Source organism: Mustela lutreola, chromosome 8 (genome assembly GCF_030435805.1).
Source record: "Mustela lutreola isolate mMusLut2 chromosome 8, mMusLut2.pri, whole genome shotgun sequence".
Taxonomy (NCBI): Eukaryota; Metazoa; Chordata; class Mammalia; order Carnivora; family Mustelidae; genus Mustela; species Mustela lutreola.
In genome coordinates, this window is record NC_081297.1 from 85,696,827 (window position 1) to 85,715,468 (window position 18,642).

The 18,642-nt window shown below is 40.8% G+C and overlaps 2 protein-coding genes across 4 annotated transcripts in view; both read right to left on the reverse strand.

Moving 5' to 3' along the window:
• The window catches only part of OVCH1 (ovochymase 1), a 51,814-nt gene extending 45,876 nt beyond the window's left edge, over positions 1-5,938 (reverse strand). Inside the window, 6 exon segments of the mRNA XM_059187511.1 lie at positions 2,561-2,733; positions 3,507-3,604; positions 3,885-3,963; positions 3,965-4,001; positions 5,252-5,743; positions 5,869-5,938. Coding sequence (XP_059043494.1) covers positions 2,561-2,733; positions 3,507-3,604; positions 3,885-3,963; positions 3,965-4,001; positions 5,252-5,743; positions 5,869-5,938 — 949 coding nt within the window.
• A 1,895-nt stretch (positions 5,939-7,833) lies between these two features.
• TMTC1 (transmembrane O-mannosyltransferase targeting cadherins 1) overlaps positions 7,834-18,642 on the reverse strand; it is a 277,223-nt gene continuing 266,414 nt past the window's right edge. For all 3 annotated transcript variants that reach the window (XM_059185860.1, XM_059185861.1, XM_059185859.1), the window contains one exon: positions 7,834-13,641. In XM_059185860.1, the coding sequence (XP_059041843.1) occupies positions 13,501-13,641 (141 nt within the window). In that variant the 3' untranslated portion in view covers positions 7,834-13,500. The remainder of the gene's footprint in view (positions 13,642-18,642) is intronic.

Genomic DNA, 18,642 nt, shown 5'->3' on the forward strand with positions numbered 1-18,642 from the left:
TTGTTCTTAAAAGATAGTTTTCCCTCAGAGTAACTAAGTCCTACTATGTGGTAAGCCCTCTTCTAGACCTCAGTGAATGAGCAGAAAGATAAATCCCTTACACACAAGAGTGTGTGTTAGGGAAGTGGGCATGCAAACAATAAATAAAATAACTTATTTGGTGGTTAGGTACTATCACTCTGGAAAAATCAGGGTAGGGTAAAGAAGTTCTGAAATCTGGAGATTAGGGGGGATGGCCTGGGAAATGTTATTTGAAATTGATAGTCATGGCAAGTTTCATTGATCAGATGACATTTGAGTAAAAGCTTTGAAAAGTCAAGGGAAGGAACCATGTAGTTATCTGAGCAGAAAGCACTTGAAGAAGAAGAAAGAGAATGGAAAGTCTCCACAGTGGGGTCATGTAATATATGCTTGAGAAACAGTTGGCCAGAAGTGCTAGAACACAGTAAGCAAAAAAAAGTTTAGTGGAAAACACACACAAAAACACACACTCACACACATGCACAACAGATCAGATGTAGAGCCAGGAGGGCAGAGATGTCAACTGGTAAAGACATTGATTTCCATCTGAGTAGAACGAAGAACCACTGAAGGGTTTTGAACAGAGTGACATAACTCATATTTCAAAAAGTATCTGTCTGATTGTTGGGTTAGTAATAAACATTAGGCATGCAAAAGAGGGAGTTAAAGACAATTTAAGAGACTACTAAAATTAAGCCAGGCAAGAAAAGACGGTAGCCTGGAATAGGTTGCTAGGAGTAGAGAGGGTAAGACAGAAGCAACAGGACTTTTCTGGGAGAAAGAAGAATCAGTGTGAGATAAAGAGGAATCAAGACCCAGTGCAAAGTGTTTAGTTTGAACACCAGGAAAGATAGAATTTTCATTAATCAAAATGGAAGGCTATGGGTAAAGGAGATTTAAGATGTAGGTGATAATCAAGATGCTGTTTCAACGATATTAAGTTTGAAATGCTATTAGCCATCCAGGTGGATGACCAGTAGGCAGTTGGCTATACAACTGCCAGTAATCCCAGCAGCATATGTAATCTAAAGGAACCTGGACTAGACAGACAATATTTGGGATCGTCTTCACACAGATGGTGTTTAAAGGCTTGATCCTGGATGAGGACACTAAAGGAGTGAGGACAGATAGAGAAAAGCACGCCAACAATAAGAGGTTACAGAGAAGAGGAGGTGTCATCACAGATAACCAGTAAAGGGTGAAAAAAGAGGTAGAAGGCAAACCAAGGGACTCCTGGAACTCAAATGAAGAAAATGTTTCCAGGATGGTATGAGCAACTCTGTCAAAACTCCTTCAAGTAAGCTGATGGTTGAGAATTCACCTTTGAATTTAACAACATGGAGGTCAGTGACTAAGACAAGGGCAAACTGGGGGGAGTAAGGGGCGTGAGAGTCTGACTGACTCGGATGTCTAACAGATAGCTCAAACTTAATACGTGTAATTATGAGAACTGAGGAGAGGAAATTAACCTCCATACCATAAACGGAGTTTCATAGCTTTTCTATAAAGGGGAACAGAAAAATGGGGCAATAGTTTCTTTTGGTCACAGGTAATGGGAATTCTAGCATTCAACTTGAATGAAGGCTTGCTTATGATTACGGAGCCAAAGATCAAACAGTAAGTTTCCTTATTTCCCTCACTTTATGTGAGGGAAGTATGTCCCCCTCTTTTTCCTGCAACCTTTCAAGCATTACCTGCTGGGAAGTCAGGAGTTACATGGGAGACTCCAACCAGACTCTCCCATCTCCCATCCCTCTTCCTATGCAGTCTCCTTGCTTGAGCAATTAAAGCTCTAGGTTCTTATAGATTAATTCGATGACTCAAAGGCAATGGCTTGCTTCATTACCTGGCCGACGCCTCTTAATTTGTGCTCATTGTTTGGGGTCACTGAAAACTTTTCTTTTTTGTATTTTTTAAAAAATAGATTTTTAATATTCTTATCCAAAATGTTTAGATTACCTGTGCTGAGTGTCAGCTATCTAGTCCACAATAATGACAAAAAGAAGAACTCTCTGAGAACACTTTCAAATGTCCCAAACTCCCTGGCTAGAGCTGAGTATAAGTAAGCCTAGAACATAGCCCAGCCAAGACAAAAGAGTATATAAAATGCAGATTAAGCATACATAATTTGTGTCTGAGACCCATAGCTTCTACAGTGTTTTTTATAAATTATAAACAAGATTTTAAAAAAGAATAAAACCTTTGGGGGGGAAAAAGGTGCCTGGGTGGCTCAGTGGGTAAGCCTCTGCCTTTGGCTCAGGTCATGACCTCAGGGTCCTGGGATCAAGCCCCCCTTCAGGCTCTCTGCTCTGCAGGGAGTCTGCTTCCCTCTCTCTCTCTGCCTGCCTCTCTGCCTACTTGTGATCTCTCTCTCTGCTAAATAAATAAATAAAATCCTTATAAAAATAAAATAAAAAGGAATAAAACTTAGCTATTCTAATATTAGTAGATCTATGCACAGAAATTAAAGTTAACTGGTACAGGATTAATAAAACACCATTTTCTCCTACACTTTTTCATGTGTAACTTCCCTACATACCAAACTCAACTTTGTGTTCTAGGTAGAGTAGTGCAATATTAGAACTCATATGTCCAAGTCTGTGGTACTCAAGATGGATAATAATTTTTGAGACAGGACTCTTCTGTTCGTGTACACCCTTCTGGGAGAGGCTGTGTTGCCCAGCAGTCACAGTCAGGCTCTTAATTTGCTTCCTAAAACTGAAGAAAAATGTTTCAATAAATATAGCTGTTTCCCCAGGAACAACTGCCTTGGTTTCACATAATTAAAATGAAAAGTGATTATTGTACCTTTAAACATTTCTAAGTCTTAAAAGGAGATGCACCTTGATTAATGGTTACTACCATCGTAATTGCCTATAAATTATAGGGATCTGCAAAAAGTCATGATTTTCCATCAGAGTGTTTGCATTCTGTGCACCCTTTCCCCCACCATCAAATGTCTTTCTGCATAAAGTACTTAAAAATGGCCTCTTTTTCTTTTAGACTTGTGTACATATGCTCTATCATTTTAAAAAAGATATAAAAATTGTTCCTAGAACTCTCATTCATTATTATTAGTACTCTCAACCTAGCTAAGTATCAGTTATTTCCACAATATTTTTCCCCTCCTAATGACTCAGATTATTAAAATTTTGGAACATCCATTAAACATTTGATGTCAATATATCATTAGAACGAGTAATCATCAACTCCACCTCACTACCTACTCTACAAATTATCGAGGCTAATCTGGGATCTTTGGGGACTCTGATTAGTAGAATAAGAGGTACAGGAAATCTTAAAATAATCCTGATACAAGTTTCTGGGGATCAGGAAGGTCCATGAGTGGCTGGACCAGGTGGAAAAATTCAGAAAGGGATTGAGATTGAACTTCCCAGAGTATTTAGAGCTTCAAATCTCCCAGTCGTATAGCTAGCAATTGAGGTTTGATAAGCGAATAATGATAATGGAAATCCACAGCTTACTCATTGAGGCCAAGTAGGCAGTGTGCTGGGGTAACAACCAGATCCTCCTGGATCAAGCTTCCTCCACAGAAGTGGTGCTCACCTGATTTTAGGGAGACCTGCCCAAGAAGAAACGCACAAACATAACTCATATAGGTCTCCCCATAGGTGTCATCTCCCTTAGAAACACTAGAAATCAACTCTCCTTATCTAACATTGTTAAGTTACCGATATAATTGTTTAGGAAGAAATTTCCTATAAAGTAAACTTTCTGACAGAGAGGTTGAGCAGGGTCAAGAGAAAAATTACATGTTTTAACAACCTGGAGTTGTGATATTTGAAACAAGAAAAAAAACGTAAGATTTCTCATTAAGAAATCAATGCTTTGGTTATACTGACCCACCACGGATGTCCGCCGACTGTTGAATTTCTCCAACCAGTAACTCTAAGGAAGAACCCAGTTTCCAAGACAGTTTCTGGTTGTCACATCAACCGCACGGATCCCACACTTCTGTCCTGTGTGGCAGAGAGAGCGTGTGTGTGTGTGTGTGTGTGTGTGTGTGTGTATACACACACCCAGGGCACTTCATAGAAGGATTCACTTGATCAAGATTCCAGCTTCAGATTCTCCTGGCCTGGCACGAATGTTCTGATTTCACTCAGCAGCAGGCTACTCCCTTCTTGTCTCAGGACACTCCTGAGACCATCCCACAATTACCCTTTGTTGACTGGAACTAGCTTCAGGACGCCCCCCTGCATCCCCCCACCCCGACCTCCTGCTCCGCGAGCGCGACAGTCGACAGTAGGCGCTGCCCTAGGAAGACGTAAACGTGGGGGGGGAGGGGGGAGCCAGCCGCCCCCCCATCCGTTCCCAGCGTACTCTGGGGCCGGTGGGGGAGGGGAGCATTATAGAATTTAGGGTGCATTAAAGATCCTGGAGAACAACATATGCTATTCCAGAAAAGAGATATATATTTGACCTTAAATTACCTCTAATTGGCTATTCTTCCGTGGAGAAGGCTCCTTAGCCCAAGTGCCTAAAACCTTGAACTCCAGAATTTAAACAATCTCCAGAAGAAACTGTTGTGCCGGAGTTTTCAGTCTGAGAGACCACCAAGGAGCCAAGCACCGATGCAATCACATGAGGGTTTATTTGACAGGCTTCAGCTTGGGCCCAAGTATACCTGACACAGCGGACTAGGGCCTTGGACCCTGAGCCAGATTACAGTCAGAGTTTTAAAAAGCAGAGTAGGGGGTGGACTCGGCGGTGGGTGAGGACAAAGCGGGTGTTCAGAAGGGCTATCAAGGTAAAGAAGACTGGCAGGATCTTGAAGGCCTGGTGGCTATCAAGCCAAGGCTGTTTTTCCCTTTGACGAGGCACTAGCATGAAGACAACTGGGAGTTTCCTGGTGGCATGTCACATTCTTGCTCTCAAGCGTCCTTGTTAGTGAGATTTGGGTTTAGAAGAAATTTAACTTTGTTTACTTTTCCTTCTACCTCAGCCTCCTTCCGTTTTGTTCATGGAGGGGAGGATGATACTAGGGCTTAAGGAACGGAGTTATTTGTCTCTGGAAATTGGGCTAGACTCCAGGTGGGTACAGCCTTGTTTTTCTTGGCCTCCACAAAACCCTGGCGCGTCTGAGAATTTCCGGGCCTGCGCCAGCCCCTCACCCTTCCCCCGGGGCTGAGGGCTGACGGAGTCAAGAAGCCTCCCTGGCCGGTACTCAGCCCCCGTCCGCAGCCTCCCCGTGGGGGTCCGAGCTCACCCAGGCTTTGCGGGAGGCCCCCAGCGAGCAAGAGCGCAGACCCCGCCCGGCCCGACGGGCACCCGCATGGTCCCGAGCGCGGGGACGACACCGCTTCCTCCGCCGCAGCTGCACACTCCGCGTGGGGACTGCGAGCCCCGAGGTGCAGACCCTCCCTCCCGGAAGTGCCCGCCGCGCTCTTCACTCCAGAGCCGACGCCGAGGGGCCGCACCTGCCCCGGGCGGCCGGGCTCACAGCTGCGGCTGCCCTCCAGCACCCCCACCCTCCCGATCCTCTTGGTCGTCCCCGGGCTGCAGCCGCCCCCCCCCCCCCCCGTCCCGCCACGCCGCGCCTCCACAGGTGTGCAGGGGGGCTCCGCCGGTGATCCCGGGAGCAAGGGGATCAGTGGCCTGGAACGCTCAGCACAGGGGAATTCTGTCTCAGTCCCGGGAAGGTGGCGGGAGCCAGAGTGAGGAAGCTGGTCACCCATCCAAGACACAGGCAGGCCCCTTTCTGAAAAGAGGAAGACTCATGGAAGCTTATTGAGTAATTAATAGGACTGCACCACCTTGTAAGAAGCTTGTTGAAGCCCTTGGCGTTCAAGAATATGCAGAGTGGCTGTGAAAGATCAGGTTTACGGCTGCCATCCCCTTGCTGGGTGGTTGTGTTACTAGCTTCAGTGGAATGGGCCAAAGCGGTAGGATCCATCGTGTAAGATTATTAAAATGAATTCATTGGTAAGATTGATATGTCAGCATATTTTTTCTAGAAGCCTTATTTTGTCGTAAGATAACTTGAGGTTGGGAGAGGAAGAAAGCCAGAATTTATAATGGGTTTGTGTTCTATCAAAAAATTAGGGCAAAGCCCAGTGGACATTCTATATATAATAAAGGTAGACACAAATCTCCCAGACCCAGTTGTCTTACTTTTGTGTAAGATAGAAATAAAAGCTCCTTAACTAAGGTGGGAAGTATACAAATTAGGGAGACAGGCAGGCGATGGACAGATGGACAGGAAAGCAGAAGACAGTCAAGGTGAAGGGAATGCAGGTACAGAAACAAGCAGGTGAGAATCAGCTGGGGACAATGACCCTAAAACTGCAGAAGGGAACAGGAGAGAGATCAAAGGGCCCCTTTCAGTGAAAAACTTAAAGAATCCAATTGGCACTGAAATCAGAAACAGTCTCAAATCTTACATGAACATGAAAAGTGTTTCTCTGATTTTTATGTCCCATCTAACATCAAGAAGCTCTAGAGGGTCACTGTCCAATTACAGTGGACACTAGCCCTACGTGATTATTTAAATTAGTATTAACTACAGTAAAAGCATTAGTTCCTCAGACACACCAGCTCCATTTCAAGGGCTCAATAGCCACCAGTGCCTAGTGGAGAGTGTACAGAGGACACTGCCATCATCACAAATAGTTCTATTGTACTGAACTGTTCTTGAGAATAGCAAGCACAGCTTTATTTATTTAAGGACATCTTGCAAAAGTTTAAGTAGAGGACTCCTCTAGCTAGGGTGTCTAGGGGACACTGGGAGGGGTCTTGGTAAGGGTAAGCAGCCTTTCTGTACCTCTAGGCTTGAACATTGCAAAGGGAATCCCCAGCTATAGTGGCTGGCTGACCTGGGGCACTCACCACCCCACCTTTAAATTTTGTTTTCACTCTGGTGATCTTACCAGGAATACCATAGCCTTCCCTTGCCCCAGGGACAAACTACTCTCCAATAAAAGCTCAGATCCTCCAGATAGACCCAAATACCTACTTCTTCTTCTTCTATACAATGTTTTGTGTAAACAAATTTTTCCATCCCTGCTAAACTACTGGTCTGAATTCTAGAACCTTCTCCAAAGTCCCACAAGGCCCAAGATTCAGCACTAAAGGGATTCTTGGTGACCGTGGAAACTGAAGTTTCATTTACTTATTTGTTGCAGGGACAGAACACTATGAAGCAGAGGGAATGTGAAAGGTGGAGGTAGAAAGAATGGTGAAGACAATTCACTCAAATAGCTCAGCTGAGAAGGAACAAAGAGATGTGGTAGCAGTTAGAGATGAAAAGAAATACAGGAAGAGCTTACATTTTTCTTTCCCAAATGATTTTGATGGTGGTTACCTGTATCCATGTTTTAAAATAGAATAGAATTCACATGAGTCGGTAGAAGGAAGAAGTTAAAGATGAAAAAGGGAGGTAAAGAGATGGAATGAAACTTCACAAGAGGCAAAATCCAGAGCCTAGGTCCCTTTTCCACTGTAGTAACAGGGGAGGAAAGAATTGGGTACAGGAAGTTTGTAGACAGAGTGCAGCGTATTGAGAGAATATGTTTTCTACCTTTTACTTACTCTCTGCAGAGAGGTTGAAGGCATCTGCTCAGCAAGATGAGAGGAAGAGATCAGGAGCACTTAAGGACTGAAACAGTCACTGCAGGTATGGGAAAGAGAGCAGACAAGAAACACACAAAACTGTGATGCAATGAATGAATATGAGAAGGAAGAAGATTTCTTTCTTTTAAAGCAGACACTTTTAAAGCTGACACATGTCAGCTAGTGACAGGGGTTTCAATGGGTACTAATTGCTGAGCACTTGAGAGATTGAAACAGACATAATTATTTTCATTATATTTTATATAAAATACACATTTACATAAATTTCATTTTGGAAAGACCTAAGCAGAGCATACATAATCAGACTTAAATGGGAGAAATACTTTAATGGGAAATATATTTCTAGCTGGCACAAGAAAAATAACAAAATGTGCATTTATATATAACTGATCAAAGTAGGAAATAAAAACATGAACAAAGAACACAATGCAAGTCATTTTCTCCCTGATAAAAGGAGGGATCCATGTGAGTCACCAAGTCAGATGCTTACCACATTATAAAAGCAAGCCGTGGCTTCTACAGATTATTTTAATTCCTTTGAAGGAAATCTTTAAGAATATTTCCCCCTGACACATAACAAAATGACCAATTTTTATGTGTATTGACTGCAAAATAAGAATATCTCCGGCATATGAAAGCACTTGGACATTGTACTCACTCTTATGGTTGTGTGTGTGTTTTGTGGCGGTGATTAATTTCTCAAATGAAGGGCAACACTAATCAGTTATCTCTTCAGAGGTAAAGGGCTTTCAGTCTGGTTTCAGAGACACACAGAGCTTGCTAGTTTCACAGAACTAACCAGTCACTCCCTGAGTGACAGACATGGCTGAGAGGCTTGGTGACCTGTCCAGGGTGGGGCGGCTCCTCTGTAGCCAAACAGGCCTACCACCCAGATTTCCTGATTCTGGGACCGGAGCACCCCTCCTTTGGGCCAGCAAGGCAACCCCAAAAGGATGTTATGCACACTGGAAACTTCCAAACATGACATAAATATATACCATTTGCACCATCGAGAATGGGAAGAAACTCTTGGGTTTCTGAACATAGATTAATCTTTCCATCTTGGGGTAAATGGTGATCTAATAATGACTAATGTGATGGATGGTGATTTCATGAGCTACATGCCCTAAAAGGTTTTAGCTGAAAGGATCTTTGGTGATAAAAATAACACATTTTTATATGAGCCATTTGATAGGCATGAAAATTATCAATTTTGTTGTCTTATTTTATTGATATTAAAGAACTCCTTTGATTATAGATATTTTTTCTCTTGAAGTTAATGGCTACCACAACCAAAAAGAAAGAAGGAAGTTCTATTTTTTGAAGAACTGTTCAACATATTTTTCTTTTACAACAAAACATCAAGAATAATCATAAAAAGTTATGTTATATATTTGGCATTGTAAGCCTTTATCTTACTCAATTGCAGCCTAAATGCAAGATTTGACAGGTATTTCTTCTTTTAAAATACCAAAAGGTGTCAGATAGTTACTTTTTGCTATTATTGGGAGATACCTGAAGTAAATGTGATTTGGAAACTAGGTGAAAAATTAAAAACAAACCAACTACCCATAACTACATTTGCTCTGATTGTCGTTATGAATACCCTATAGATTTATTAATCTAAGATGCACATCCTTCACACATCAGATCAAACGTTTTATTTCCCCCTCAAAAACAGATTCTAATGAGTACAAGAAGAAATAATTAACAAAAGCTGACGTGTGTAATCAAAACAGATACATAAGTCTAGGCATACACTCTACACCATGAACACCGCCAATGAGTTTTACATACTGGGTGCCTTGTCTGGTGTATACACATGGTGTATACACATTCTTCTCCATCTGAGAGTGAAGGATTCTGAAAATGTGAGGTCAAATTACAGTCCAATTGCCACCAGTGCAAACTGCCCCACCCACCCCACCTGTCAATCTTGAAACAATAGTCTCAATCAATCAACTGTGCCATGAATTATTTTTTAGAATTCTTTGGCTCATTTTAGTCTAGATTTAAAAGTAAAAATGGAGAAACATGGTAAAAGTCATAGAAGTTCCATTAAAGTTGTTAGCCTACTTCTCTAGTCTCGCTGCATTTTAGCATCTGGACTAGGCAGCCAGCATCTCAGAGACTGCCCAAGGGCCCCAGGTGATCCTGCAGTCCCACCCGGCTTGAGAGCCCCTGTGTGTCAAGGAACAGTTCTTAACTATCAGCTGAATGTGGTTCTTCGATCTGAGGGGCCTGGAATGTTTAGTAGAGACAATAAGAAACCACACATTCATTTTTATTCCCCTTCAAATTATAGTTTCTGTGGGTCGGTTGGTAAAGAACAGTTTGGATTTTCTCATTTAGTCTTGTTGAGAAGAACGGTACAATCACTACAAACCCCTCCATCAAGTGAGGTATGACGAGTGTCAGTCTCATGCTAGGGGCTGTGATGTATTATAGGAGGTTGTCGTTAAAGTGCTGGCTTTCATCTTTGTTTTGTGATGAACTTCAAAACAAACAGACCCAAAAGAATATTTACATCTCAGGATTCCCTAAAATAAAATTTATTTTCCTCCAAGGTATTTGAATCTTTGGTTTACTTAACGTTACATCGCTAAACTGTGTTTTACGAATACTGTTAACAGCTGGAAAACATCTGGATCACTTAAAAAACCCTGAAGAATTCTTAAGGTTGAAATAAACTTGTAAAGCCATTCTCATGGTTCCTATATCAAAGGACTGCCACTTAATGGGAATCTTAAAGGCCAGGAGGACTGGTTCTAGGTAGGACAGAAGGACAGGTTAGATTGGCAGTACACGGGGGATATATATACACAAAGGACTCAAAATGTAGCTGAGAAAAAAAAGCGAGTGTTGCTCAGAGGAACACAGTCACAAATGAAACTCTGATCATTGGATCAAGTGTTCAGCCAGACTAAAGCATCTCCTGTCTTGTCCTGGGCCAACTTCCCTCCCACCGAGGACACCTTACATATTTAAGGATCCAGTGCAAGATGGAATTGCAGGACCCCTCTTTCAAAATTATTAAGAATTTCAAGCAGGGCCTTCAACCCAACACAGAGGCCTTCTGAGAGCAGGACCTCCAGGGACCACATGAACCTCAGGCCCATGAAGCCAGCTCTGCCATTCCATTTCAGAAAGGGTAGAGCAACTCTCTTGGCAGCAACTCTCCTGCCAAGCACACTTTTAGTAGGGGACTCTGGATGTATGTCCACAACTAGCCAGGGCACTCTGATTTTATTGATAGGAATGAATTCCACATAGTATTTCATGTTACAAGTAATATCTTTGAAAAATAACATTTATTTTCTTTTAGACACCATTTAACTATGAAAACTATTTCATTGGCTACATCTCAGTGGCATTATTAAATCCTGATAAAAATATCTGACCCAACAAATGGTGCTTACTTTTCACGTTCAAGGAGATGCCAGTGTGTGTGCACAGAATGAGCCAGAGCGACAGTGTGGGGTGGGGGGCAGAATGAAGGGAGGCTAAGGGGCATGGGGAGAAGAAGGGAGGGAGGAAGAGAGAGACAAAGAGACAGACAGACATGGGGAGAGAGAAAAGCACCCAAAAGAAGGTAGAACAAGTCTCCTGAAGGCCATGTGACCCCTTCCCTCAGAAACTTTTAGGCTATAACCACCATTTCAACCATTCTCACTAATGTACCCTCTTACCTTTAGCGGCATTTCAAGTAAGGCATAATTGCTTTTCAAAATTTGGGACTTAGTCTTTTCTGTTAACTTCCTAGGTGTGAGTCTTGGTTACAGATTATTCTAAAAAGTTGTGATTTAAGTCTCAGATACTGTTTTTTAGCTAGGGCTTCATTCCCCCCACCCCCAATTTGGGGGTGGATTGATAATTTAATGAACACTGTGATACATTTCCTGGCCTTAGGACATAAAAGTATAATTTTGAGTAGAATGAAAATATTTTAAGTAAAATCTTGGACAAATTTATGACATATAAGGTTAAAAGACTACTAGAAACAGAAGATCACAGTGGCAATATATAGAGATTGTTGGATTATTGATATGTACAAACACATGTATGTTAATACAAATTCTGGAATCCTTTGCATTTAAAATATGCCTTGCATCATCCCTTTACAGCGAAGTTCTTTTAACTAGACTTACCTTGACAAAAAATAACACAAAGGGGCAGTGTTGAAAAGAAGAAGGCTTTTTACCCTATCCTGGCCTGAGCAAGTGAAATCTGCACACCTTTGGGCTATGACATCTGTAGGCCACCTGGCTTAGCCTGCAAACAGCACTCCCCAGAGTGGTTCCTTCTCTTCTCTTCTTCTTCTTCTTTTTTTAATTTATGAAGATGACCAAATTAGAATCAGGTGTTCCAATTTCTTCACTTTCAAAATATATTACCACCCAAACACTGAACTCCACTTCCTAATTTCTTTAGCTTTGCCAAGTGAATCATCAATACAAGTTTTTTGAGGGGCTGTTAAAACTTTACATTGTAATTCAGATTTGTGATTTCTGTATGATCAGTTCTGAAAGCTGCTATTAAAACCACTATGTACAGAGAAAAAAATTTGTGTGTATATATATATATTAAATATATTTTATAAGTTACAAAATAAATAACACTAAAAACAAATGTCAACTTGTTAAGTTCCACTTTGCTGGCCTCTGTCTTTTAAATATAAATATGTATTTTTATAATTATGAATTTAGACTTTTTTCTCCCCTAGATTTTTTGAGCATTCGCCAAGAACTCTCCAATATTATAAATACAGAACCAAGAACTCTGGATTTCCATCACTCATGTTATACAGCACAGAATTCTCATTAAATTTCAGTAGACAAATCAATAGAGCTTCTCTTCCATCCTCTTCATAGTCTATGAAAATTTTTGTGATATATTGTATAGCATTTTCAGTGATTAAATATAGTTTTCAAAAAAATAATAAATCTCTGGATGACTGAATGTTAAGATAATAAAGTAGAGCATTTCTCTTAGTTAATATCTTTAATATTTCTCATGTAGAATATACTATTTTTTCTCCACCAAAATAACAATGTATGTGGAGTCAGAAACATTAATGATTCTAAAAGCACTTCTGAAATCTTAGAGCAGTATCACTACACTAGTAATACTTGTAATAAAATTAAAATAATCTTAAACATTTCCATAAAGAAATTAGAGGAACCAAGATCCTTGATTTTCCCCCAGGGATGAGAATACCCATACACAATCCCAGAAGCTTCCTTTTTGTTATATCGGGCAATGGGAAAAGCTTGCATCAGAGTGGAATTTAATTCACTCTTTTGGGCTCTAGCAATATCCTCGGGGGGTATTAGACAAAGCTCACTTAACAACACCGTTTCCCCCAAATAGTCCAGAAGATTCTACAAAAACTATTAGATACTCATTTCTAGTTCTGGAGAACTAAATGAGTTACCTCTTGGTGGAATTACCCAGATGGTTTATCCCAGAGATTTTTTCCCTCTAGGACATATCTCATCTCACAAGGAAGAGCTGCTCTGCTGTCAGAGCATTTAAGCCTCTGTATTTCTAGGACATAAAAGTCTACACTGAGATGGAATTAGATTCTTAGGTTGGAAAAGCAGAGAAACAGATGAAGGGAAATCTGGAATTAAAGCCAACAAAAATCTGCAAAACGTGTAGTAGTTGTTTTACTTCCTCTCAGATGGAACCCTTGCTTGCTGTCTTCTTCCGTGGAAATGCAAGTCCCTCAGCAAGGGTTACCAGCGGGCATCCAAAAACGTGCCTCCCCAAACTCAGAGCGAGCGGAAAACTTCTCTGTTGTGCCCCTGCTGAGGTGAAGGCCTCCAACACTTCTTCCTCTTCCAGAAGCACCAGCACTGTCCCTCAAGACTGGGCCAAACATGGCTACGTCTGATCCTTTTCTCGAACTTCTTGTAATCGTTTCTCTAGGCGATCCAACTTGGCAAGATTTTCCTGCAGCAGTTTGCTGTCTGGAACCAGCTGTAAGGCTCTCTCGTAATAAGCTCTTGCAGACACATAGTTTCCCTGTGGGGAAAAAGAGAGACGGCAATTATAGTCTGACCCATCGGAACGCTCTTGGAGAATGGGGAGACTAAGAGACAGACCTTCTTGCCCAGTTTAACAGGAATGTCCTCAGAAGGAAACCCCGTCTGCATGGGTAATTTTATTCTTATCTTTTGGTGCTTTTGGAGAATCCATTTGTTTTAAGTACCAGGCCAGCTGGAGAATGTGAAGGATAAGAGTTACACCGTAAGGTGAAATGGCAGAAAAACAGATTTTCAATTCTACTAATATATGGTATGAGGCTATCATTTCATAGGGCTCTCATGGGGTTGGTACTATTCCTTAGTAATCAAATGGAGTCATGGCTAGAGATGGGGGGGTTGGGGGGGAAAAGGGAGGGAGGAAAGGGAGGGATGTTTGTGGGAAAATTCAAAAGTAGTGATGATTAAATAGTTTGGAATCTGCTAGACCTATTTAGTGGTGGAAGTTATTTTAATATCCAACTAACACGGAAGCAATATTTGCCTAATATGGGCTTTAATGTAAACATAAGTTTTTATAAAGTGAAAAGAACTGATAAGAATATGGAGTCAAATTTACCTAAGGTGTGTGACAATATGAACCTGCTGGATCCTCTTAAAGCAGGAAAGAAGGCATAGCGCCCCTGACCTGCTAAAGATACCTGTCACCACCCTCTGTTGGCCCCCATCTGCTTTATTCCATGGCTTTCTAACTGGAAATGACGTGTGCCTGTTCCAGATGGTTCCAGACAAATTAGTCATAATTATTGTTTTCCAGGCCCTTTTCTGCTACTAAATTTTACCTTCCTTATTTGGTTCACCCTCTTTCCCATCTGTGTCCTGCCACGTCTCAGAACTCTGAGTGTTAAGAGTTCTCTTCATTTCCCCACATTTCAATTTGCTCTATTTTATTCTCCATTACAGCTCCATGTGGACAAAAACCACTTACTCTCTGAATTCCCATCACAATTTAAAATAGCATCTCTAAGTGAGAGTTCTATGTAGCAACCAGTAACTAATATTTACTGAATGCATAACTATCCTCCAAAAGAGCTAATGCGTGTTAAGAGCTCAGAGAGGCTGACACAGAGTGAGGCCTCAGTCCAATGCTACCATTGTTGTCATTATTAAACAACCATCCAGGATTGAGTAAATACCATCCCTTTATTACAGTACTCATTCATCATACTGGTAAAAAGGAGAGTGGAAATGACGAAAAAGGAAATTGTAACTTTGGGAATCCAGGCTCCGACACATGCACAAATCAGAAAACAATTCTGATCATTAGACCTGATTCTCATAAGAGGCTAAACAGAATTCTGAAGAGGTGAGACCCTGGATTTGCTTTATTCAATTGTTATTATTTTTCATCAACTCTAGCATTTATCTTCCAAGTATCTTGTGATTTTTACTAGGCTTAGCACACATGTGCAGACAACTGAGTGCTCTCAAAATATGTTTATATTACAGCTGACTTTGCAATTTTTCTGCTGAGAGTCTTCTCTGAATGTAGGCCTCAGCCTGATGCCTTGGCATTTCCTTCTCTGATTACCAGCTTTCTTTGTCCTTTCACGTAAAATCTACTGCTAGAGTTATCTTCTCTCCCTCAACTTGCTCTTTACTTGATTAAACTGGAAGCCTTGTTTTTTTTTTTTTTTTTTTAATTATATCCCTTGATTCAGTGTCCCCGGTTCTGAGATGCTAAGATAGGGAATCTGAATTACCTAATTTCTAAAAATGTGCTATCTAACTCCACATGGCTATTTAAGCTTCCATTAATTACGGTAAATTAAGAATTCAGTTGCTCAGTTGTACTAACCAAATTTCAAGGGCTCAACACGCACATGGGCTAGTGGCTGCTGCCTTTGACAGTGCAGCTATAGAACACTTCTGACACCATGGAGAGTTCCGTACAATGCCACTCAAGAAAATGCACATACAGCAGTACTGAAAATAGTACTTTGTGGTGTGGTCCAGTTGATAGAACTCTTTGATTATAAAGAATGTATTTTAGCCTTTTTGGTCCATCCATTTCATCCTTTATGAAGCTTCATTATAATTATCTTTTATTATCAAGCAGTATAAGAAAGAGACAACTCCCTTCTCATCTCTTCATGCCATGACCTGGCAAAGCCTTATACTAACTTGCAACCTTACCACAGCCCTCGGTACCCTAAGTTTCACCTGGGCTCAGGGAAGGAGAGAAGCCTGGAAAGAGCTAATACCTCCTGACACATACACTACCTGGCAGTGCAAAGAGAAAGATAATGACCGCTCTCTCTTCAGGACCTCATAATAATCTTGCATCCTAATGGTACCATCTAAATGACCATATCCAAACCATGTGCCCGGTCTATATATTTATTCTGGATTGTATCATAATGAATTTGCTGATATTAGATGATTTTTCAATTACAAACATAGCAATTTTATACTGTTCAGCCTAATTCATGATGTTTGCAAAGACGAAAAACTGCATAAACTAATTTTTAATCAGTGTGTTCATTACATTTCAAAATAATACACTCAATAGATCCTTCTTCAATCTCCAGATACCTTTTCAGGGGAAGCACCTCTAAATTTACAGCAATGGATTCACTCGTTAATCTGAGAATTCAATGAACATACTATTCTCCTTGTATTTCCAGACTTTTTGGAAAAGTCTTGAGTGTACTTACTGTACTTTTTTAAAAAAGATATATTTGTGTGTGTGTGTGTGTGTGTGTGTGTGAGAGAGAGAGAGAGAGAGAGAGAGAGAGAGAATATGAGCAGAAGGAGCGGAGGAGAAGGAAAGAGAATCCCAAGCAGACTCCATACCGAGCTCTGAGCCCAACATGGGACTCAATTTCATAACCCCGAGTTGAAACAAGTCAGCTGCTTAACCAACTTCACCACCCAGGTGTTCCTATTTATTGTACTTTTTAAACTAATAACTGAACCCCACTGCTTTAAATGCGGCCCATGTCATCTAAAAACATATTGAACATAGTATTTTAAAATATAACTATTTAATATATTAATTAAATATTTAATATTACGTTACTTTTCTTTCTCTCTATCTCTCCCTCTTCCTTCCTTCCTTCCTCCCTCCCTCTTTCTTTAATTTTTTAAAAAATATTTTTAATTTTTATCTACTTATTTGACAGAGAGAGAGAGAGAGAGAGAGATCAGAAGGGAGAGGTAGAAGCAGACTTCCCCCATAAGCGGGGAGCCTGAAGCTGGGCTCGTTCCCAGGACCCTGGGATCAACCGACTGAGCCACCCAGGTGTCCCCTTTCTTTCTGGTATTTTTTTCCAATGTGATTTATGATCAAGCTTAAGTAAGTTCATATTGCTAGACACCATAGGAGATGATTAAGATCAGAGCTCAGGTTATTCTGCTCTGATAAATGTCCTGTTTATTCCTCTATTAGAGCACAACTCTCAGTCACATTATCCCGTTCCAGCTATGTAATCACAAGTTACCTTTCTGTTTTGTTGTGTTTCTGAGAGTGACCAGTTTCCACTTAATAGTAAATCCTACTGGGCTTTTATTTAAATGCTAATCACTATATTACTGTTTTAATATAAAGACTGATAGAAGCCTGAAAATAGGTTAGCTAAATAAGAGCGATCCTTTAAAAACATGTCAAACCATGGCATCTCTCTGCTCAGAGTCCTCTAAGGACCCCAACACATTCAGCATGGCATAAAAGTAAAAAACCCTGCACTCCCCTTTAAGGCTCTGCATGATCCTGCCCTGTGACTTAATTCTGACTCCAGCTTCTACCATTTCATCTTACTTGCCTCCTCCCCGTTCATCAAACACAGCAGGTACTCTCATACCTCAGGACCGTTGCATATGTTCTTTCCCTGTTTTGCCACATGGCTTTTCCCCTTCAGGTCTCTACTCAAAATCGCTTTTTAAAGTGAGGCCTTCCCTATTTGTGACGACAAATGGATGGAACTAGAGGGTATTATGCTTAGCGAAATAAGTCAGTCCGAGAAAGACAACTATCATATGATCTCCCTGATATGAGGAAGTGGAAATGCAATGTTGGGGACTTAGGGGGGGCTAGGAAAAGAATAAATGAAACAAGATGGGATTGGGAGGGAGACAAACCATAAGTGACTCTTTAATCTCACAAAACAAACTGAGGGTTGCTGGGGGGAGGGGGGTTGAGAGAAGGGGGGTGGGGTTATGGACATTGGGGAGGGTACGGGCTATGGTGAGTGCTGTGACGTGTGTAAACCTGGCAATTCAGATCTGTACCCCTGGGGCTAATAATACATTATATGTTTATGAAAAAAATAATAATTAAAAAAAATAAATAAAAAATAAAGTAGACCTTCCCTAACCACCTTAATTTTAAATTTCAGCCCTTACTCCATGGTACTTCCTATCCCCGTTCTCTTTTTTCTCCATAGCACTATGATATATTTTACATATAGATGTATGTATGGATGTGTTTATTGCCTATCTCTTTTACTAAATGTTAGCTCCATGAAGACAGAAAGTTCTGTCTTACTTATTTAGTGTTCTATTCCCAGTGCCTGAAGAAAGAGTACTTGGCACATCACATGCACATCACATGTCAAATGACTGGATGAATGAATGAATGATAGTGAGTCTTTGAGTTCATTACTTATAGGCAGGAGCCTTCCCAAGGGTCATTTTTGATGATTCACTCAAAGACAGCTTTTCCTTTTGGAAAAACAAAAAACAAACCCACAAATAAACAACCTTGCATTTCAGTAAATGATTAGGGAGTAAAAGATACATTAGGTACAGGAAATAATAAAGTAATATTTAAAGTAACACTGTACTCTTGACCATGAGTTAAGCTGTAGGACAATGAGGTCCAGGAAGCCCCAACAAGGGGCAGATTTTATTTGCTGTATGATGATACCTCTCTTAGGTACACATGGTTTTCTTTATGTTCAATAAAATCATGCAATATAATTTTTATAGACTTAGTTTTCAAATGACTTCATGATATTCAATATTTGGATAAAACAAAGTG